Consider the following 23,368-nt stretch of genomic DNA (forward strand, 5'->3'; position numbering starts at 1 on the left):
TGAAAATTAGCAGCATATAAATCACAAATCTATAACGTAATTTTAATTCACTTTACATATATATTTTAAATTTGGAAATGCTAATATTATGTTTTATCATACAAATTATATAATTATTAATGAAGTTGAAATTTTTTGCACCCCCTGAGCCCCAAGGTCCTGGATACGCCACTTAACAATGTTTTGTTTGTGATGCCAAACATGATCAAATTAGTCATGTATGCTTTATGATAAAATTTGTGTTAGATGTGTAACTCAAACAATATGATAAGAATGTTTCTGCTAGTAATAGTGACCAATGTTGCAGTTATAACCTAAGACCAATGTTTTTATTTTTTATTTTTATGATTGATACACTTTTAGTGCCCTTTCTAGATAATTTGTCCACATCTTCAACACAATTCGATTTCGTCTCAATTATAATGGACAAGAAACAGCTCCCACGAAACAAAATCTAGAAGTGGACCCCAAAGGATAAAATTTAAATCAAGATGTAAAGAAAACAAAAGGATAAACAAACGAAAAGCTAATAATATGGTTTGAGAGTATACAGATTTTTCTCAAAGCATGCTAATTCATTATGATGAATAAAATCCAAAATACAATCAAAGAGATGAGAGTAAGTTTGATTTTTTTTTCTTCTCAAAGCATGATAATACACGATGATCAATAAAATCCAAAATAAAATCAAAGAGATGATAAAAACGAGTAACATGAAAAATAGATGATTTTGACGACGTGTGAGCTATCATTAATTTTTAACTCCACTTGTCTTAATTATAAGTCGTTCTATGTATTTCACACATATTAAAATTATAAGAAAAAAAAAATGAGTTAGTTTATAATACTATCTTTCATTAATAACATGAGAAAAGTAAATTAAAAGAATTGAAAGTAATAAATAGTAAGGGGTAAGAGGAAAATAAACTTTAATACTTTATTGATATTGTAAAGCAATGTATAGTTTGAGATCAATTTTTATCTTAAAACGACTTATAATTTAGGATAGAGATGTGTCAACTTGAAGGCTTTATTTAAAAAAAAAAAAAAAATAAAACTTCAAAGTTTTTGCAACGAAATATACAAATTAAATTAAAATTGATATGATACAAATAGAAAATGCCACTTGGGTAATAGTCTTTTCCCTAGTATTATACAATGTGGTGCCGTTTCCGGTAGGAAGCTTAAATAGGTCTCCTACGGTAGGAGACATGGTAAAACTGATTTTTTTTTTTTTTACGTAACAAAAATAACATGTGTAACTATTAGATTGTTGAAGAACACTGATCTTACTGTAATCCCTCCACATTGAATTTTTTTTCCACTTTCTTCAACCTCAGCCAAAACAATTCCCAGGAAAAAAACATTTTCCTCCCCTTTCCGTTCTCTCATCTCTTCCGCCGCCGACAACATCCTCCTTCCCACCGTCCAACACTTTATTCCACCTCTCCCTTCCTTTCTCTTTCGCTCACCACCGTGTTCTCCATCCTCGTCCTCAGACCCCACCCCCACTTCCGTCGCTCACTCCCTCGCCCACAACCACCATCGTTCCCGTCATCACCGTTCTCAACCCTTTCGAAATCCGCCGTCCTGTCCAAAATTCAGATTCCCCATCGTAATTTCTTTGATTTGGGTAGATCTGAGAGAGAGAGAGAGAGAGAGAGAGAGAGAGAGAGAGAGAGAGAGAGAGAGAGAGAGAGAGAGAGAGAGAGAGAGAGAGATTGGCCAACGCGACTATGGAAGGAAGGATCCAGTTTAGGTATACTTTCTTCGTGGAATTTTTTATAAGACTATTACAACATATTTGAGTAGCTATCAGTTGTTAACTTTTAACAAATACTTAACCAAAATGATGCAATATTACAGAACTATGATCAAGGGAGAAGTAGAACTTGGAATCAAAAACAAGTATAAGGCATACGCATAAGAAAGCTCCATTTCAAAGTTCTAGTCCAACAACAATTAAAATGAAGAGAGGGATTGACCAAAGAGTGGAAGTGTAGTGAGGGACGGCGGCGGCGACTGTGTAAAAGAAGATGGTGGAATAGTGTAAAAAAGTATCTTGTGTTGAGAGAGTATAATAATATCATGGTCTTCCAAAGTTTTCAAACATATCCAATGGTTAACATTTATTTTGCAAAAAAAAATAAAAAAAGATTAAGTCTCCTACGGTAGGAGACCTAAAGAGGTCGCCTACCGTAGCCTTTGCCATACAATGTATCTCAAAACAACTTATCAAGTATGAAGACCATCGCTTCTTCAACTGAAAGTTCAGCTAGCCAGTGACAAAAAAGTTTTCTAGGACGTTTGTTTCAAGTTTACAAGATATAATTATGGGAATAAATTTCCCTGAAAATATAAGAATGGGAATGTGGTACCTTAGGCAATTGAACTAGTGGATATTGACATTGTTGATAACTCTTAAATCTAATAACATTGGTATCTTTCAGTGTTTTGGAATCGAATTTGTAGTAGCGGTGGGAGTGTACAATCCTCGTGTGTTCCTTTTTTTTTTTTTTTAGAGAATCCTCGTGTGTTCTTCTGGTCTGGTGCATTTGTGTTTTTTGGCTGTGTTTGTATTTTTGTTCGGCAGTTTCTGTCTTGTCCCAGGTTTGGTCTGCAGCGCAATTTGGTTGGAGCTTTCAATTGATTTGTTTTTACCTAATTTGGTTTGGTGAAGTAGTCCTTTGGCTTTAATGGTATTGGCAGCAAAAGGTTTTTTATTTGAAATTTTTATTTTATGTATTCTTTGGCTGTAATTGCAAAGGATTTTTGCATCTTCTTTCATTTTTATATCTTCAGTTTTGGTTATTGGTCTTTGAATGAGTAAGTATAAGGCTGTATCTCTCTTCTTAGGTCTCTTTTGTTAGTTTTCTGGCGTTTGTTTTGGTAGCATGGGTGTTGTAAGGCCTGTATTTATAATATAATTTCTATACCATTTTCCAAACAAAAACAAACTTTATTTCTAGTTAATTTCGTTTTAACCTGAAGGATTACTCACCAAATGAAGGTTTACTCATTTAATACAAGCTTTCTAACATTTACTCTTAAGTAAAAGACATGTGGATCCCACCACTTTATACATAATCCATTTTTAAGGTGGTGAGGCCACACATACTTCACCCAAAAGAAAATCAATATTATAGAAAAAGTGTTAAAATGAATGTTGCTAGCAATACCTTTGCTAAGAAATATACGCGATAAATCGATAAGCACCATCATCTCATTCATATGTATGTTGAACAAGCAAACTGACAATTATGAATTGCATCTGACCAGGAACTAGTTCAGATTACTATTTCATATTTAATTACTTGGTGACAAGTCCCTTCCATTTCAGTTGGAGGAGAACGAGAAAATGTTAAATAAATTTATTTTGCATTGCAGATTATTTTGTTTTATTTTTATGCAGGAACCAGGAATATATAAACCAGAGTTTGATTCGATGGGGAAGCACTTTTTTCTTACCGTTACTTAAACCATGATATAAAACTCCAAAATATGTTCAAATATATAAGCTAAAGTGATTTCACCAAACATGTTTGTGAACAAAACCCAATTTAGACACCCCAAACTGTTGTTTGGGAGTGTAATCCAAACATAAACATGAATGGTTGGGGACTAGAACCAAGTCAAAACAAGTACTCTAAAGATTACCCCAAAGGTATTTCAAAATATTTTCAGTACCAAAAAAGCCCCCCGAATCATAGCGCAGCTTTCTAAGATAATTTTGCATTCGAGAAGTCCATCTCCGGATGCTGCAATACATAAAATTTAAAATGTTAGCAAATTTACTAGATCGACAAAGGCATTCGAGTATTGAGAAAGTAGACAGAAGCAATACAAAAATCAAAGGTTTACCTGACTCATAAATTTCTTCATGATTTCCTGTTTCTGGAGCTCCTCACTTGTTGGAAGGCCCATAGACTTCTGCCTCTGATCAAACTGTTAAAGAATACAGGGCAACATTAAACCAACTACCGGGAGAAATCCTCAAATCCAAAACAGTGTTATTTAAATCTATCATATTGTTTTCATCGAAAAATTCAACGAGCCAAGTTATCTCTATTCGATTATGCACCATTCAACTAGAATGTCATCTTTCACAATATAAGCCCAACAAAAGAATAGATACATACTTAAATGCAACAGGATTTCATAAAATAAAAATGATGACATGTCAAAACCAAATGCAAGTTATATTAAGTAATTGAAGTAACAAAAATCAACTAGTTAGTAGTTACCATCATCTTTTCAACAGTCTGTCGAGTCTCAGGATCCAGGTCACCAAGTTTGCTGCTCTCAGGTTCAACTTTTTGGGTGTTAATTTCAGGATCACCCTTAACAAGACATTTCCACCAGTCCATTTGATCATGCTTGGTTAAAAGAATAGAAAGTGTACTCTGATCCTCTGCAAAAATAGGTTTTAAAATAACAATTAGTAACACACAAACAAAGCCTAGTTACAATCAGAAGACTCTCAACCAAAATTTTCACAAGTTTAAAAATATCAAATCCATCATGATCCTAATGAATTATGGTCACTTAAAAAGGGATTTTACACAAAAGAAATTTAATAGTTTCATACCTATGCTCCAGTAACATTCATCAGGCTTGATAGATTTATACAGCTCCCCCTGAGAAATTTTAAAATAATGAATCAGCAAAGGTATCATAAAAACTTCAAACAAACTAAAAATTCCAGGCTAAAGACAGAAGGAACGATCAATTATAAAAATAAAAAATAACACAAACAAGTGTCACTGGAAGGATATATCTTTCAACAGTAACTGCTATAACTTGGTAAAAGCTTACATCAATAATTGGTGGCTGCCCTTTGATTCCAACTTTTAGATGGTTCTTCTTTATCTCACATGTGACAAACCTTGATTTTGTTCCATTTGGCACTGGAACATTCACATTGAGCTCTTGAAGAGTTTGAGTCCAAGAATATTTCTCCAGATCCATACCATTACCCTGATTGGGAACTGTCCATCAAAAAGAGCAAAGATGTAAACTAATTTTCTAAAAAATAAAAAATTCAGATATATAGTTGGTTACTTTGAGTGTTATTTGTTACTATTCCATTAGCTAATGAATAGTTAAATGAAATAGAACTACGATAAAAAATAAAATAAACATAGTAAAGTTACCATTCCATCATTTTGATAATTTACAATATAAAAAACAGAACTAGTTTCACCAAACACAATCAAATCAGAGAGGGTAGAAAAAAGATAGAACACTAATCGAAAAGTCTCTCGTCGCTTCTTGCATTTAAATGGTTACAACTTTCTTAGCTCCCTGAATTCCCCCAAGATATGGTACCAGATCCATAGTTTGGACTGACAGGGAGAGAAAGTTGATTCAAGTGTCTAGATCATTGTACCGAAAGTCTTTGTGATATAGATGGACTTAGGCAGGGGTTTCTATTACCAAAAAATGTGGTATATGCATAGTGGTGTGCAAGTAGTTTAGTTATATGAGAGTCTCACAATAACTACAAATAAGCTTAAACACTCAATGCTTAAAATTTTGGGTAGAGATGTTGTAACGCGATCTCTTGATTCACGGTCCTTATCATTGGTTTATCATCTATGATTCTCTATCACTATGAAAAGCCATAGATTTAATAAACAATCAACACTAATCAACGTCATAACAACTCACATTATCATCATACAAATTTCTTTTTTTAGATAGATGAAATGACAATAATCACCGGAAACCCACACACACGCAAGTCGGGGTTTAAACCCCTAGCAATTTTGGCATATTTAACCGGTTGAGCTAGAAATTGTGGACATCATTATACAAAACTTTAGACATCAAACAGCTAATTTATTGTACTATATGATTTTCCATAGCAATACAATATGATACATTAATTAACAATTAACATTCTTAGCTCAATAATCAATATCATAATAACCCATTGTTATCTCATAAATTTCAATCAGACCCAACACAATGTTCATAGCAAACAAAATTCAATAATAATCCCAATATTTTTAAAAAAATTAAAGAAATAAAAAAAAACTAGGGCAAAAATAGAATGAAATCAAATTGAAATTTTTTAATACCTGCTAAGCCACTTTCTCCATCCGTCTTCTCATCTTCCTTCTCATCTACCTCCATAGCTTTCTTCTCCGCCGCAGCAACAGCAGCCGCCGCCTTATCAACCTTCGCCTTCTCTTCAACAGCAATCTTAGCTTTCTCGGCAGCAACAGCCTTAGCTTTCTTTACCTTCACAGCGCGAACGGCGGATAAAACCACCTTCTCAGCCGAATCATTATCGAAGAAATCGGTACTTTCCTTAGCGATGAAGTCGAATACATTTTCGAGAAAAGCGGTTGGATTTGAAGGATCGAAGGTGGAAGAGAACGGAATAGGTTTTGAGGGTTTTGTTTGAGAAGAAGATGAGGTTTGGGTTTCTTCTTGGTAATCGGAGATAATCGCCATTAGAGAAAGTTCAAGAGAGTGAAAATGAAGAAGTTGTTGAAGATTTTTAATTTCAAAGTACTTACACACGAGGAAAAGAAGGGTTTTCTGATTTATATATGTGGAAAGTTCTAGAACAGCTGTTTCTACTTAACTGGGCCTAATGTCATAAGTTCAAACCCAACTCAACTTGTCTTTTCATATTTAGATACCCAAATGTTAACAATGTTTTGGGCACTCTTTAAGAAGCATAAATGATAAGTTTTTATGAAAATATGTGTATTCAATGTATTGAAATTTAAATATTTAACTTTTTTAATGGATGATTGCTTATTTTTTAATGCTTAAATAGTGTTTTGGAACATTCGTTAATAAGATCCTTTTAGAAATTAACGAATAGAAATGCTAATTATTGTCGTTAAAACACAAATTAATGAATCAAACTCAGAAAATAAATGTTATGAACACTTTCCTTTTAGTACTCTCTAATACTATTCACTTTCTAAGTGTGATAGTCACATAAATTTCACCCAATAAGAGAGTGTGTTAGAAAAAGAGTGTCAACTCCTTGTAGAATAAATATTAGTTATAATCAACGCATTTGAATATACTTCATCCGTTTCAAAATGAGTGTCACTTTAGGCTTTGACACACAGATTAAGGAATGAAATGAAATAATCATTAGATATAACGCTTTTACTAAACTGCCATTACTTTATAAGAAAAAAAAACAAAATTAAAGTTGCATTAAAAATTGTGTGAGAGAAAAGTTGGAGTATTTATTGAGGGTAAAGTTGGAAGAAAAAAATTAAAGTTGTATTGAAAATGTAAAGTGACATTCATTTTGAAACAAATTTTTTTGGCTAAAGTGACACTCATTTTGAAACGGAGATAGTGTTTTTTTTTTTTTACTTTTAATCAATGGAACCCACATAATTTAAAAAAACATTTCTACTTTTGGGGTTCTTAGTGTCTTTATGACACAAGTTAGCATAACTAGTTAATTAAATAGTCTTCCGTGATTAAAGTTCGATTGAAAAGCAAGTAAAGTTTGATTAATAATTGTTTCATCTATAAATTGAAATTAAATTGCTATAAGCAATTCGTTCATGATGGAGCTTATCAATAGCTTTAGCCCAATTTCTTTGCTATAGAGTAATTTTATTTGATGCATATATACAAATTAAATCTTTATATTTCTTTTGAATCTAATTAGGAGTTAGGATCCTCTCCATTTCCATTTATAAAAATAAATGGATATTGTCATTTACAGAGAGATACATACAAAATATAGATTGTAAGTTCATTATCATTAATAATTTTCGGATTTTATAGTAACCGTTCTCGATGGATGAGGTAAAGGAAGCGGTTTGGGATTGTGACAGTTTCAAAAGCCCAGGACCGGATGGGGTGAATTTCGGATTCATAAAGGAATTTTGGTCGATTCTTAAAGATGATATTATGTGGTTTGTTTCTGAGTTTCACCGTAATGGTAAGCTGACCAAAGGTATTAACTCAACTTTCATTGCGCTTATTCCTAAAGTAGATAACCCGCGACGTCTTAATGATTTCCGCCCCATTTCCTTGGTGGGGAGTTTGTATAAAATATTGGCCAAATTATTGGCGAATCGTCTGAAGGTGGTGGTGGGTAGTGTTGTTTCAGAGTCTCATACAGCTTTGTGAAAAGTAGACAAATCTTGGATGGTATTTTGATTGCTAATGAGGTTGTGGATGAGGCGAGAAGAGGTAAGAAGGATCTTATGTTGTTTAAAGTTGATTTTTAAAAAGCGTATGATTCGGTCGATTGGGGTTATTTGGAAGCTGTTATGGAGAGGATGGTGTTCCCGGTGCTTTGGAGAAAATGGATTAGAGAGTGTGTTACTACCACTACTGCTTCTGTTTTGGTGAACGGTAGTCCCACCGAAGAGTTTAAGATGTTTAGGGGCCTCCGTCAAGGGGATCCCCTCTCCCCTTTCTTGTTCTTGTTGGCGGATGAAGGTCTCAACATTTTGATGAAAGCTATGGTTGATTCTCAGTTGTTTCAAGTTTTTGGGGTGGGGGTGGCAAACCCGGTGGTGCTGTCCCACCTTCAATTTGCGGATGATACTTTGTTACTTGGTACTAAAAGTTGGGGGAATGTTCGTACTCTCCGTGCTACTTTGCTTATTTTTGAAGCTATGTCTGGGCTGAGAGTGAATTTTAATAAAAGCTTGTTGGTTGGGATTAATATCTCCAATTCTTGGTTTCTTGAGGCAGCGGCGGTGTTGAGTAGTAAAATTGGTAAGATTCCTTTCGTTTACTTGGGCCTGCCTATTGGGGGTAATCCGCGTCGTTTGTGTTTTTGGGAACCTATTGTGAATAGAATTAAAAATAGACTTTCTAGTTGGAATAGCCGTTTTCTTTCTTGTGGCGGTCACTTGGTACTTTTAAAATCTGTCCTGACTTCTCTGCGTGTCTATGCTCTTTCTTTTTTCAAAGCTCCATCAGATAGGTGGGTGTGGATTCCTGATCCGGCAGTTGGTTACACAGTTCGTGGCGCTTATGATTTGCTAATATCTCAGAACCAGATTAGTGAGGCTTCAGTTTCAGATTTGGTGTGGCATAAGCAGGTTCCCTTGAAGGTTTCGGTGTTTGCCTGGAGACTTATGCGGGACAGGTTACCAACGAAGACTAATCTGATTTATCGTCGGGCGCTGGCGGCTGACATGTCCTTGTGTGTGGCTGGTTGTGGACAACAGGAAACGACTCAACATCTATTCTTATTGTGTGACACTTTTGGTTCCCTTTGGCATTTGGTTCGTGATTGGATTGGGCGTTGTGGGGTTGATGCTGATAATATTTCCGACCATTTTTTACAGTTTACTTATTTGACAGGTGCTGCTAAGTCTAGGCGTTCTTTTATGCAACTTGTTTGGCTGCTTTGTGCCTGGGTTGTGTGGAATGAACGCAATAATCGTCTGTTTAATAATGTTGTAACCCCCATACCCCGTTTATTAGATAAGGTGAAAATGTTGGCTCTAGGTTGGTTGAAAGCTAAAAAAGCTACCTTTGTTTACGGCACCCAACAGTGGTGGTCATGCCCTCTTGTTTGTTTGGGTATTGGCTAATGGTGCCTCTTGTGGTTGGTTTGTTTTGTTGTAAACTCTTGGTTCCTTGTGCAGTTGCTTAGGCACTCCTTGTGCTTTTGGGATTGCTATGATATATAATTTCATTTTGGCTTGTTAAAAAAAAAAGTGTTTTTATCTCTTACAACAGAAGAAATGAAGGATCCAATATAAAGAGGATCTTGATTCTCTAATTAGTATATAGGGTTAATTATGTTTTTGGTCCCTACAAAATTGCGACCTTGTAAGTTTAGTCCTTACTTAATTTTAATAGCATTTTTAATCCCTACAAAAAAAAATTTACTTATAATTTTAGTCACTGCTAAAATAAATTTTGTTTAATTATCCTTAAACTCTTAAATTTTTTAACGATTCTTTTTATACAAGTTTAGAACACTATGAATGGTTCATTTACTAAAATCTATAATTTTTTAACACGAAATATTTTAAATATGAATTTTTTAAAACGACAAACGTTTAAGATATAAGTAACAAAAATATGGATGTAGAAATCAAATTTTTGCGATATTTTTTTCGGAGGACCTTTTAATAACGTTCTTAACACGCCTGTAAAAAATTGTTGAAAAACTTAAGAGTTTAAGCATAAATTAAACAAATTTGGATTGAGTAAGGACTAATATTGAGTGCAGAAATTTTTTGTAGGGATTAAAAATGCTATTAAAATTAAGTAAGGACTAAACTTACAAGGTCGCAATTTTGTAGGGACCAAAAACATAATTAACCCTAGTATATATTAACGACAAATTAATTAGCATACCTGTCATTGTACGTTTATTTTACACATACAGTCAAATTAATTAGTAAAAAAAAAATACCACATTTGTATTTTGTTATGGAAACCAATAAAAAATCTTTATCATTTTTGCATAAAAATTAAATAGAAAGGTTAAAGACTTCCATTTTTTACACGACTTTTCCAAATGTAATTTAGGCTGTGTTTGGTAACACAAAAAAGCTAGCTTATAGCTTCTTGGATTAGCTTATAAGCTTGTTGGATGAAAACGTGATGTGTTTGGTAACAAGCTTTTCTCATGAGCTTATAGCGTTTTTTGAGAAGCTATTTCAAGTAGCTTTTGAGCTTATAGCTGGTAACTTTTTATATTTTCTTCCAATTTTAACCTTTTATTAATATAGTTTAATTTAATTTTAATTAAAAAAACTACCCACATTCTTATTCAATTGCCCACGTTTAAAAAAAAAACTACCCACAATCTTTTTCAAATTTTCTTGTTCACTTTCTTTTTTACATACTCTTAATTCAATAATAAATAATTTTATATAAAATTTACAATAAAAGTTTAGTTGAGTAAAATTCATTGAAAGAAATTTTTGTTAAATAAAAAATGTCAATTGAATTCATAAATACATTTATCATTTGGGAGATGAAAATATTTTGAAATAAATTTAAACATTTAAAAAGAAATACAGTAATTAATAAAAATTGTATATATGATTTATAAAAAAAGGTTGTCCTTTTACGTCATTTTATATTTATCAGCCACTTGAATAGCTAATTTTACCAAACACTTTTTATTTTAATAAGCTAACTTTTCAGCTATAAGCTATCAGCTATCAGCCATCAGCTACCAGCTAGCTTTTCAGCTATCAGCTAGCTTATCAGCTAGCTTATAGCTTCTTTTTACCAAACACACCCTTAGTTTTGAGAGAGACTTTCTATAATCTCAAGGAAACCTTGATTTTATATATTTTTATTATCAAATTAAATTTTTCAGTAAAACAATTTTTAATTTAAATTCTATCCTTCTATAATAAAACTCAATTTCCATCCTTCTAAAATAAATCCGACTTTAGCTTTAAAGTTTTAATTTTAAAGTAGCTTTCAATACTCAAAAAGACTAAATTGAATTGTATTCTTTTATTAACAGACTAAATTGTTATTTCACAAATAAAAGAAGCTAGGCCAAATAGTATTTTTTTAAAAAAAATCCTAAATAAAAGTGGAGTTATCTCAAACAAATTGAGCTTTAATTCCTTGTTTAAAGCTCTTACTTTTATTTCTTCTTTTACTTTTATTCGTCATTTATCAGTTACTAATTTTCATAGGTAAACCTCTGGAGCACACAAGTGAGTTACGAGTGAGGAATCGAACCTCTGACCATGTTTAAAGAATTCAAATCCCTTACTCCTTGGACCAATTCATTGTTGATTTTTTTATTTTTATATATTTTTAGCTCATTGATGTAACATTTATTTTAGACAACAAAAATAATATATAAAATAAAACAAACAAATATAGAGACTAGGCAGGGGCGGATCCACCATAAGGCATTGTGTGGCAAGTGTCACACCAGATTATTCCCCATATTTTTTTTCATATAATAAAAATAAACCTAAACAATTCCTTATATATAATATATGTTGCTACTTTGACATGATTATTCACATGGCCTGGTGGTTTGAGTCTGCGTTGTTGAAGGGCTTGTACACTGTTTGTTCAACACGTAGTGGTACCCTTTTTTAATGTTTTTTTTTTTTTTTTATAAATATTAACATAAAATAGTTAATAACAAAATGCGGGTTGCTGGGAATCGAATCAAACTTTGCTTTTGATTATCATATTGTTAGCCTGTATTTTATTTTATAAAGTTCGACAAGAATTTGAGGATTAGAAGACACGGGGTTTTTTCTAAGTCCAAGGCTTAAGCTTATTGGTTCGACGAGAGTCATGGTTTTTGACACAGAAGTTTAATTCGACAGATAACTTGATTTTCAACCAAATCCAAAGTATTCCTGAGGAGGCAAGTTTGAAAGTTCAGACACGTAACAGGCATGCTGAAGCTGTTGAAATGGAATAGTACCCATTGGTCTGATTAGTTATTTTCTCTTACGTATATATAGTAGTTTTTCATAAGAAAAATTGGTCACAAATCATTGTCAAATGTTCTTACACTTATTCAAAAAAAAAAGTTCTTACACTCGAATTATCCAAACACACAGAGAAAAAGAGTCAGAATGTATGTCCAGTGATATTGTGAACCATTTTCTATCAATGCAATGCAATTTAATTTTCTTTAAGTTTTCTTTGCCTTTAGATTCTAAGTCTTTTGTTGTTTTTGATCTCAAATATCCTTTCAGTTTTTGTCGAAAGACAGTTAGACTCATAAAAACAGTTTTTTTTTTCATCTTGTTCATAATTCATAAATTAAACCATGAATATGATGAACATTCAAATGTTTTCTGAAAAATCATTGCACAACATGTGTTAGGATTTCTTGTTTGATCCTACAAACAACATTTTAAAACTAGTCTTATTGTTTACCAAAAACATCGGTAAACATGGATGTGGTGGCTTAACCCTTTATTGTGTATGGGCATAGGTTAATTATGTTTGTTGTAATTTTGTTCTCTGTTTCTGTTGTAACTTGACTTTGTGACCTTTTGATTTTTCTCTAGCACACCTTGTGCTTGAAAATAGTAATATTATTCATTTTGACTTCTTAAAAAAAAATTAACATAAAAGCCTAGTTATTTACCTAAGCTAATTTTCATAAAATCAATTCAAAGTGGGCTAATATTTAATTACTTGGTGCTATATTCAATGTTAGCAACACACATTCTAACACACACTCTCTTTGATTGGTTAAAATTCACATGAGACCCGCCAAATTTATATTGAACCCACATGATTTGGTGGGACCCATGTGAATTTTAACCAATCAAAGAGAGTGTGTTGAAAAATGTGTGTTAGAATGTACTCCCTCCGGTCACTATTATAAGCAAAAGTTGACCTTTTAGATTCATTCAATAAATGATGTATGTGGTCTATATATAGACTACATACATCATTTATTGAATGAATCTAAAAAGTGAATTTTTGCTTATAATAGTGACCGGAGGGAGTATGTTGCTAGCATTTCTCGCCCTACCATTTCAACCCTAGAACGAGAAAATAAATGAATTTTATTATTATGCAACTACAATAGTACAATTAACTTTCTTTTTTTGGTAATAACGATTTACTTTATTTTTTACTATAAAACTTTGGTTTCTTTTATTTTTACGCAGGAATACATGTACCATATATAGTTTTCTTTTGGTTGGAGAATCAACTTTTTCTTCTTGTTACTCAAAGCATGTTATAAGACTCTAAAATATGTTAAGCAAATGTGAAATCGTGATTTCACACCAAGCAATATGTCAAAACATGTATATAACGATGATCTCAAATGGTATTTCAAAAGAGATGTGTATATTTTGAGTACCAACGTTGAAGGTAGCTTCTATATGCATTCAATCAAAATGAGCACGAAATCACTGCTAGATTGTAATTTCGTATTATTTAATTTTTTTTATTAAGAAGATGTCGAAACACATAAAACTTAGTTTGATTCAATGTAAAAATAACTTTGTCTTACTGCTACTCAATCCATGATATAAAACTCTAAAATATGTTCACTAAACATCGATAGTTGTTATCACTAAAATTATCCCAAAATGTATTTCAAAAAAAAGATGTAAATTTTTCAGCACCAAGGTTGAAGATATCTTGTGTATGTAGTCAATCAAAAAGAGCTTGAAGATAGCACCATTCTAAGATAATCTTGCACCAGAGAAGTCCATGTCAGGATGCTGCAAAACATAAAATCAAGATAAGCAACTTAATTAAACATAAAACTTGTTATAAAAGTGCTGTTTTCGTATAAGTTATAAACAATTTATACATATGTCACAAGCTGTTTACATAAGCTGTCCGAAAGAATCTCACAAATGTTTACGTCAATAGATCAACGGCTTACCTGACTCATAAATTTCTTCATCATTTCCTGTTTCTGGATCTCCTCACTTGTAGGAAGGCCCATAGACTTCTGTCTCTGATCAAACTGTTGAACAATGCAAGATAACATTAAAACCCTACTAGTAAAAACAATCCTTAAAAACTCCAAAACAACACTATCTAAATCTGTCTGTCACAAGGCTCAATGTGTTCATCCACAAATTTAATTAGTCAAGACGAATCATGCGAAATAAATAAGACGACATATTCAAAAACAAACTAGTTACCATCATCTTTTCAACAGTCATTCGAGTCTCGGAATCCAGGTCACCAAGTTTGCTGCTTGCAGGTTCAACTTTTTGGGTGTTAATTAGAGGATCACCCTTTACCAAACATTTCCACCAGTCCATTTGATCATGTTTGGTTAAAAGAATAGAAACTGTACTTTGATCCTCTGCAAACATAGTTTTCAAAATAATTAGCAAAACACCAAAATTTAAAAGTATCAAATCCATCATGGAATTATGGTCACATAAAAAAGGATTTTCCACAAGTCTAATACCTATGCTCCAATAACACTCATCAGGCTTGATAGATTTATACAGCTCCCCCTAGGAAATTTAAAATCATGATGAATTAGCACAGACATCACAAAAACTTTAAACAAATTAAAAATTACAGAATGAAAGACAAATTAGGAACGATCAATCAATTTCGAAAAATAACAGAAATGTATGTCACAGATAAGATATATCTCCCAATAGTAACTGCGAATATATAAATTAGTAAAAGCTTACATCGATAATTGGAGGCTGCCCTTTGAGTCCAACTTTTAGATGATTCTTCTTTATCTCACAGATGACAAACCCTGACTTTGTTCCGTTTGGAACCGGAACATTCACATTGAGCTCTTGCAAAGTTTGAGTCCAGGAATATTTCTCCAAATCCATACCATTACCCTGATTTGGAGCTGTTCATTATAAAGAACTAAGGTGTAAAAAAAACCTTAAAATGCAAAGTTGATAACCATTTAGTGTTATTTGTTACTATTCCAGTAGCTAATGAAGAGTTAAGTGATATAGAATGGCAATGACACCAACAAAAAAGACAATGAAATCACGCCATCATCATTTGGATAACTTTACAATATAAAACACAGAATTGATTCCATCACGCATCATCAAATTAGAGAGGAAGAGAAAAAGATAGAACACAAATGTCAAAGTCTCTTGGGGTTCCTAGTATTTAAACGGTTATTGCTTATCGTTCTCTCCAAAATTCACTCAACAAACAGTATCAAATCCATGGTTCGGATTTGATAGAGGAGTGGAAGTTGATCCAAATGTATAGATCATTGTATCAATGAATTTTTTCTTTTATGTTTGTCCCACTCCTAAAATTCTAGCTCTTCGTCACAGTAAATTGTGATTTGCCCCACTCCTAAAATTCCGGCTAGCTTCATCACAGTATATCGTGATTTGTTGATGCATGGTCTAGGTCATCAGCTCTATAGCACCGACACTTATGATGGATGACATCTACGATGTCTAACATGTGTAGGACAAATGTGATAAGTTCAATAAATTCATTCGCTTATTAATTTTTAGGTGTCTTGTGCATATTTGTGAGTGTTTCATAGATCATTATCCTACTTTCTATGATTCTCCATTACAATAAAAACCATGAAATTAATAAACAATTAACATTCTCAGCACAAGAATTAGTATCAAAACACATGTTATAATCATATAAAAATGTCAACCAGCCACAATTGTTATCATTCATAAAAAAACATTCTAAAATACTCAACAACACATCAATAACACAATGATCATAACTAATATATAGTTCAATAACAATTGAAACAAAAAATAAGTAATAATCAAACAAATAAAAAAATAACTAGGGCAAACAATGAAATTCGTAATTTTCTTACCTGCTAAGCTACTGTCCCCATCTTTCTTCTCCGTAGCCGCCCCGGACTTCTCATCATTCAATTTTTTCTCGGCAGCAGCCTTTGCTTTCTCCTGGGCAGCAATCTTAGCCTTCTCGGCAGCAACAGCCTTAGCTTTCTTTACCTTCGCAGCGCGAACTGCGGACAAAACCACCTTCTCAGCCGAATCCTTATCGAAGAAATCGGTACTTTCCTTAGCGATGAAGTCGAATACCTTTTCAAGAAAAGCAGTTGGTTTTGAAGGATCAAAGGTGGAAGAGAAGGGAATGGTTTTTGAAGGTTTTGGTTGAGAAGATGATGATGAATTTTTGGTTTGGTTTTCGTCTTGGTAATCGGAGATGATCGCCATTGTTGAGTTTTTCTTTGTTAACCGATTGAAAGAAGTTTGAGAAAGAAAGTAGAGGAGACTGAAGAAGTTCAAGATTTTGCAAAGATCAAATAACTCAAGGGTTTTTGATTTATTTATATAGAAAACGATGTGAAACCCTACGTTACGTTTTTATCGGTCCAATAATATAGTTTCAGTCTCAATCTTCGTTATCAAACGAGTAAGTTAATTAGTTTCAAATATATTTTCAAAAAGATTTATTTTATTTTTTGACTAAATATTTTTAGAAGGATAATTTAATTTTCTTTTGAAAAAAAAAAAAGAAATATATCTTTACTTTTTATGAAAAAGTATATTAATTAAATAATGAGCTTATTTTTATTATGTATAAAAAGCAGATAAGGAATTTTTTAAAAGTAGATGAGACGAACTTTTAAAATCATAGTTGGAGATATTTTACGATTTTTTTTATTATTTCATTCAAATTATATAATATTATTTCTAAAAAAAATATATAGGTTTAAATGCAATTTTATCCTCTTATTTTGGAAAAACCTTAATTTTGCCCTCAATTTCTAATTGCCCAAATTTGGTCTTTCATTTTAATTTTTATCAATTCATGATTTTGACCATATGATGAGATGATGTGGTAGTAAATTGTTCGCATCCAGTCCAATTTAAAAATAAAGGTGCAGTTAAAACCTTTCATCAGCTTTCTGTTACTATAAAAATAAGTAATGAACCTCGTAATATCATATTTCAACTCGATCCAAAAATCCTTGACGAAACCGAAATTGATGTCATTCGAATGTATGTTTGAAACTATCACAATCTCACACTGCCCTCTTCACCTCTTCCTCACTAAAGAGAATCTCAAGTTGAGACATATCCATAAATATGAAAGTTTTAAACTAGAAATTTTCCACACCTAGTCGCACTAACGGAACAAATTTGAAGTGATTGTCAAAATGAGCAAAAAAAACTTCTCAAACATTATTTACTCCCTCAATTCTCTCACCGTTCACAACAAAATCGAATATCACATGTTTTTCTCTGCTACACATAACTCCCTGAAAGAATTTGGATTTAATGTTCCCCTCTTTGAAAAGTTCTTTGTATCTTTTTTTTTTTGGTAGTGTAAAAAGTTCTTTGTATTTTTTTTTAAATATACATCAAAGATAAAAAAAAAAAAAAACATAGAAGATAAGTTCTTTTTTTTTTTTTGGGGTGAAGTATAAACCTGATAAGCTCCTCTTTTACTCACCATCTTTATTAAAATACCATTTGGCCTAATTTCTTCAATTAAGTATGTTACATTAAAGAAAACCATATCTATTTAATTGAAATAAACTCACTTTTTAATTAAAATATCTTTTCTCCCTTCAAAAAAAAAATTAAAATATCTTTTCCGTAAAAAAATCAAAGAATTTTTCTCTCTTTCAAATACCATTAAAACACGAGTCTGTACTGACCAGTGCATCTGAGATAATCTATAAACATTTTAAATTAAATAATTATTTTTAAAAAAATCTAAATTTTTGATTTTGAACGTTTTAAATTCACACATTTTTATAAACACTTATCACTTATCTATACTTACTATCTATACTATATATAAATAAAACTACCTCTTTCAACATTTTTTGGCTGGATTTTTTCTTTTAAAAATACTCTCAATTTTCAATACAAATAACACATGTAACAAATAGATAAGAATAAAATTAAATATTAAAACAAGTATAATAAACATGATTTTTGTTGTGTAACAATATATATTAAAACAAACAATATCTATATTATATATAAAGAAAAAAAAAAAACCCTTTCATCTCTTTTGGACTGACTTTTTCTCTTTACAAAAATCCCTCAATTTTAAATATAAGTAACACATGTAAATAAGAATAAATTTAAATATTAAAATAAAAGTGTAACAAACACGATACGAACATATATATATATATATATATATATATATATGTTTGGTTTTTTTACTTTATCATTTAAAAAATGTAACAAACTAGATGAGTATATTTATACTTACTTTTTCATTATCTGAATTATACTCTTAAACAACTTTTTCTATAATAAAGATTGTTTTTTTGACAAGCTATAATAAAGATTGTTGTTGGTGTCGTTAAAAAAAAATTTAGATTATATGTTTTTTGTTATATTGTTGGTGTCTTTGAAATATATAATTATGGTTAGTTTGGTTTGTTATAACTTGAAAGGAATAAAACATTTATATTTTTACTTTTTAATCAAAAATCAAAATTTTATAAAAAAAACACCGTTCATATATAATTTTCAAATGTTAGCATAATAAAAAGAGTGAAAAGATAGGCACGTGGGTGCCCGTCTTTACGCTAGTATATATAAAGAAAACTACCCCTTTCAACACTTTTGGGTTGGATTTTTCTTTCCAAAAATACCCTCAATTTTCAACACAAATCACATATGTAATTAACAAATAGATAAGAATAAATTTAAATATTTAAAACAAATGTAACAAACACGATATAAATATATATGTCTATATTTTTTTTCCTTTATCATTTAAAAAGTGTAACAAACTAGATGAGTATATTTATACTTACTTTTTCGTTATCCCGATTATACCCTTAAACAATTTTTTCTATAATAAAGATTTTTGTTGGTGTCATTAAAAAAAGAATTTAGACTATATTTTTTTTTGTTATATTGTTGGTGTCATTGAAATAAATAATCATGATTAGTTTGATTTGTTATAACTTGAAAGCAACAAACATTTATATTGTTAGTTTTAATCAAAATCAAGATTTAATAAAAAAAATACAGTTAATAATTTTCAAACGTTAGCGCAATAAAAAGAGCGGAAAGACGGATACGCTTGTCTTTTCCCCAGTGATACCTCAAGACGTTTATTAGCATTTTCTTTGAGATATCTTTTTGAAAATAAAAAAGTCAAAAAATAAAAATAAAAGATATCTTTTGAAAATTGAAAATAAATTTTAAAACAAACTTACCATCTAACCGGGCTTGGGCATACCGAGAAAAACATAGATTCTGAAGTTTCTAGAAGTGCATGTTTTCTACTATATATATCAAAACCCTTCAAGCATGTTTTCTTCACATCACTTGAAAACTCTCAAAATTCACTCTTCTCTTTTTCTCCGCATTCTCTCTTCAAACCCTAACAAACTCAATCGACAATGGCGATCATCTCCGATTACCAAGACGATAACCAAACCAAAACATCATCATCATCATCTTCTCAACCAAAACCCTCAAAACCTGTTCCCTTCTCTTCCACCTTTGATCCTTCAAATCCAACCGCTTTTCTTGAAAAGGTATTCGACTTCATCGCTAAGGAAAGCACTGATTTCTTCGATAAGGATTCTGCCGAGAAGGTGGTTTTGTCTGCAGTTCGCGCTGCGAAGGTGAAGAAAGCTAAGGCTGTTGCTGCAGAGAAGGCTAAGATTGCTGCCAAGGAGAAAGCAAAGGCTGCTGCTGAGAAAAAATTGAACGATAAGAAGTCCGGGGCGGCGACCGAGAAGATTGATGAGAAGGCTGGTACGTAAGAGATTAACGAATTTCATTCTTTGCCCTAGTTTTTTTTTTTTTTAAAATTTAATTATTGTTTATATTTTTCTTAAGCATTGTAATTATTATTGAAAATTGTTTGTTATGATGGTTGAAATTTATGTGATTAGAATATGAGTTATATGTCGTACCAAAAAAATAAATAAAAGAATATGAGTTATATATTGATTGTTGAGATGAGAATGTTAATTGTTAATTAATTTAGGGTTTTATAGTGTAATGGTAATGGAGAATCATAGACAATAAGCTATATGATGATACTATGAGTCATCTATGATGATGTTGATTCTTGATCCTGAAAATTGTTAATTTTTAAGTAGTTTATGAATATTTATAGTGATGTAGAATCATAAACAATAGGCTAATGATCAGGACCATCCGTGAAAAGATCATGATACCACATATCCGTCCAAAACATTGAATAGAATTGAATATACAAATCACTTTTTTTATACACTATTGTAAGCAACTTATAAGTTGATTGAATTAACGATGTATCTAGACTATTGATAGTCTAAATACATTAGTTATTCAATAAACTTAAAAAATGAATATGTGCTTATAATAGTGACAGGAGAAAGTATGTTAATTTTATGGACTAATCCATACACACTTGAATTTCTAACAGACATACCCTAGAGTGTGCGTCTCTCACATAACTAAATATGTACCACTTATCCTGCAGTGGATTGGTAATGGAAAACACCGGTCTATTACAATTGGATCCACTTCCACTCCCCCATCAATCTGAATCCGAACCATGGATCTGAGTATAATTTGTTAAATACCAAGACTGGGACTACTAATAGACTTTGACATTAGTGTTCTGTCCTTTTCTTCCCTCTCTAATTTGATGGCGTGGTGGTATTAATTCTGTTTTTTTATAATGGACAGCACCAAATCAGGGTAATGGTATGGATTTGGAGAAGTATTCCTGGACTCAAACTTTGCAAGAGCTCAATGTGAATGTTCCGGTGCCAAATGGAACGAAATCAGGGTTTGTCATCTGTGAGATTAAGAAGAACCATCTAAAAGTTGGTCTCAAAGGGCAGCCATCAATTATTGATGTAAGCATTTACTCAGTTATAGGAGTTACTGTTAAAAGATACATGACATTTGTTTGTTTTATTCTTTTTATAATTGATGGTCATTGGTGCTTTCTGTTTTGAGTTGGACATTTTTAGTTTGTTTGAAGTTTTTATGATACCTTTGCTGATTGATGATTTTTAAATTTCTCAGAGGGAGCTATATAAATCTATCAAGCCTGATGAATGTTATTGGAGCATAGGTATGAAACTACTAAATTGTCTTTGTAGAAAATTCCTGTTACAATCAGAAATACAGTTTCTATTCTTTTGTTTGTGTGTTAATTATTATTTTAAACCTTATATTTGCAGAGGATCAGAATACAGTTTCTATTCTTTTAACCAAGCATGATCAAATGGACTGGTGGAAATGTCTTGTTAAGGGTGATCCTGAAATTAACACCCAAAAAGTTGAACCTGCAAGCAGCAAACTTGGTGACCTGGATTCCGAGACTCGAATGACTGTTGAAAAGATGATGGTAACTAGTTGATTTTTGTTACTTCAGTTACTTATATAACTTGCATTTGTTTTTGAATTTGTCATCGTTTTTATTTCGTGTAATCCCGTCGCACTTAAATGAGTTACTCATTCTAGTTATTTGGTATGGTTGATTCAAGATGAATGTCACCCAATCCATTTGAGATGACTTGGTTTAATGTTATGTTGTATTGTTCCACAGTTTGATCAGAGGCAAAAGTCTATGGGCCTTCCTACAAGCGAGGAGATTCAGAAAGAGGAAATGATGAAGAAATTTATGAGCCAGGTGAACCTTTGATTTTTGTACTCATTTTCTGTCTTCTCATTTTCTATGGAAACAACTTGTAACATATCTATATATAAGCTTCTTAAGTTTTTATCTTACAAGCCCTTAATTAAGTTGCTTATCTAAATTTTATTTTATGTTTTGCAGCATCCTAATATGGACTTCTCGAGTGCAAAGTTTCAGTAAAACGGTGCTATGATTTTGTCGTGCTCTTCAACGTTGGTGCTGAAAATATTTCATATATCTCTTTTGAATTACCTTTTGGGACAATCTTTTGTGTACATGTTTTGACATAGTTCTAGACTTCTTGTACCATCCTGGTTTATGTTTGGTTAAATCACATTGGGTTGAACATATTTTACAGTTTTATATCATGCTTCGAGTAACAGTGAGAAAAAGTTTCCATTGAATCAAACTATGTTTTATCTATTCCTGCGTATAAAAATAAATAAAACTAAGTTTTGATAAAAAATAAATAAAACGGGAATCCACCATTTAATTTTTTATGTTAATAACCATCTCACTTTTTTCTATTCAACGGTGAGATTATATACATGAAAAACATTTTTCTATTCAATGGTGTGATTATACATGAAAGTCATGATAGAAAATAACCCTTATTATGGATATAGTACATAATCGTGAATGCACTTCAAATGTATCAAAGTCAATGCGATTGTGTTTGTCTATTTATCTCGTCTATTTATCTTTTGGCGAATGATATCTATTTTCTTAGTCTTTTGGCAAATCTCATCTTAACTTGTAATATAGCAATCAATAGTAGAAATGAGACAAAATATAATAACAAAAAGCGTCTTGAACATCAATCATAGTTATAAGAAAAAATATAATAACCAAAAGGGTTCTGTGAAGGGTGCAATATGTATTTTATATATGTTGATTTTGATTCAATATTTTTTTAGTCACATACTCACACCTCAAAAATGTATGAAATCTAAGTTTACACGTCTTCAAAATTCAGATTTTATAAACATAATTTTATAATATGTAAACTTAGTTGATGTAAACATTGTATGTAACCCCACTTTATGCATGTTAAGTAAACATTGTCACTATTTTGGATACAATTGAAAATTGTATATAATTACAAAAGGTATTTATTTTAATAATTTGTATACATCTCTCCGGGAACAAACTATTGTCAATAGTCTTAATTTTACAAATCAAATTATTAATTTTATTGAAAAAGAGTAACCAAGAGTAATTGAGAGTGAGTATAATTGACAAATCGTAATTTTAACTGTCAAAACAAAATAAAAAATATTAGATTCGTAGTCAAACGATATTTAAAAAGAGCTAAGGGACTACATGTTATGAAATTTACTTTTTTACGGAT

At 31.5% G+C, this 23,368-nt stretch overlaps 3 protein-coding genes across 3 annotated transcripts; 1 reads left to right on the forward strand and 2 right to left on the reverse strand.

The window, feature by feature from the left end:
- Window positions 1-3,487: 3,487 nt before the first annotated feature.
- LOC146952806 (protein BOBBER 1-like) lies at window positions 3,488-6,529 on the reverse strand. Its single transcript, XM_085706123.1, has 6 exons — window positions 6,084-6,529; window positions 4,816-4,988; window positions 4,589-4,637; window positions 4,245-4,411; window positions 3,862-3,945; window positions 3,488-3,758 (listed from the first exon to the last, which is right to left on the reverse strand). The coding sequence occupies exons 1-6, from the start codon at window positions 6,460-6,462 to the stop codon at window positions 3,720-3,722; spliced, it is 891 nt and encodes a 296-aa protein (XP_085562249.1). The 5' UTR covers window positions 6,463-6,529; the 3' UTR covers window positions 3,488-3,719.
- Window positions 6,530-13,893: 7,364 nt separating this feature from the next.
- LOC146952807 (protein BOBBER 1-like) lies at window positions 13,894-16,697 on the reverse strand. The gene is made up of 6 exons (XM_085706129.1): window positions 16,238-16,697; window positions 15,099-15,271; window positions 14,864-14,912; window positions 14,589-14,755; window positions 14,324-14,407; window positions 13,894-14,156 (listed from the first exon to the last, which is right to left on the reverse strand). The coding sequence occupies exons 1-6, from the start codon at window positions 16,602-16,604 to the stop codon at window positions 14,118-14,120; spliced, it is 879 nt and encodes a 292-aa protein (XP_085562255.1). The 5' UTR covers window positions 16,605-16,697; the 3' UTR covers window positions 13,894-14,117.
- Window positions 16,698-19,689: 2,992 nt separating this feature from the next.
- Window positions 19,690-22,426, forward strand: LOC146952808 (protein BOBBER 1-like). The gene is made up of 6 exons (XM_085706142.1): window positions 19,690-20,132; window positions 21,057-21,229; window positions 21,402-21,450; window positions 21,560-21,726; window positions 21,928-22,011; window positions 22,159-22,426. Exons 1-6 carry the CDS (start codon window positions 19,772-19,774, stop codon window positions 22,195-22,197), a joined length of 873 nt encoding a protein of 290 aa, XP_085562268.1. The 5' UTR covers window positions 19,690-19,771; the 3' UTR covers window positions 22,198-22,426.
- The last annotated feature ends 942 nt before the right edge of the window (window positions 22,427-23,368 follow it).

This window comes from Medicago sativa, chromosome 1 (assembly GCF_051527215.1).
Source record: "Medicago sativa cultivar Bolivia chromosome 1, Bolivia_mono, whole genome shotgun sequence".
Lineage (NCBI taxonomy): Eukaryota > Viridiplantae > Streptophyta > Magnoliopsida > Fabales > Fabaceae > Medicago > Medicago sativa.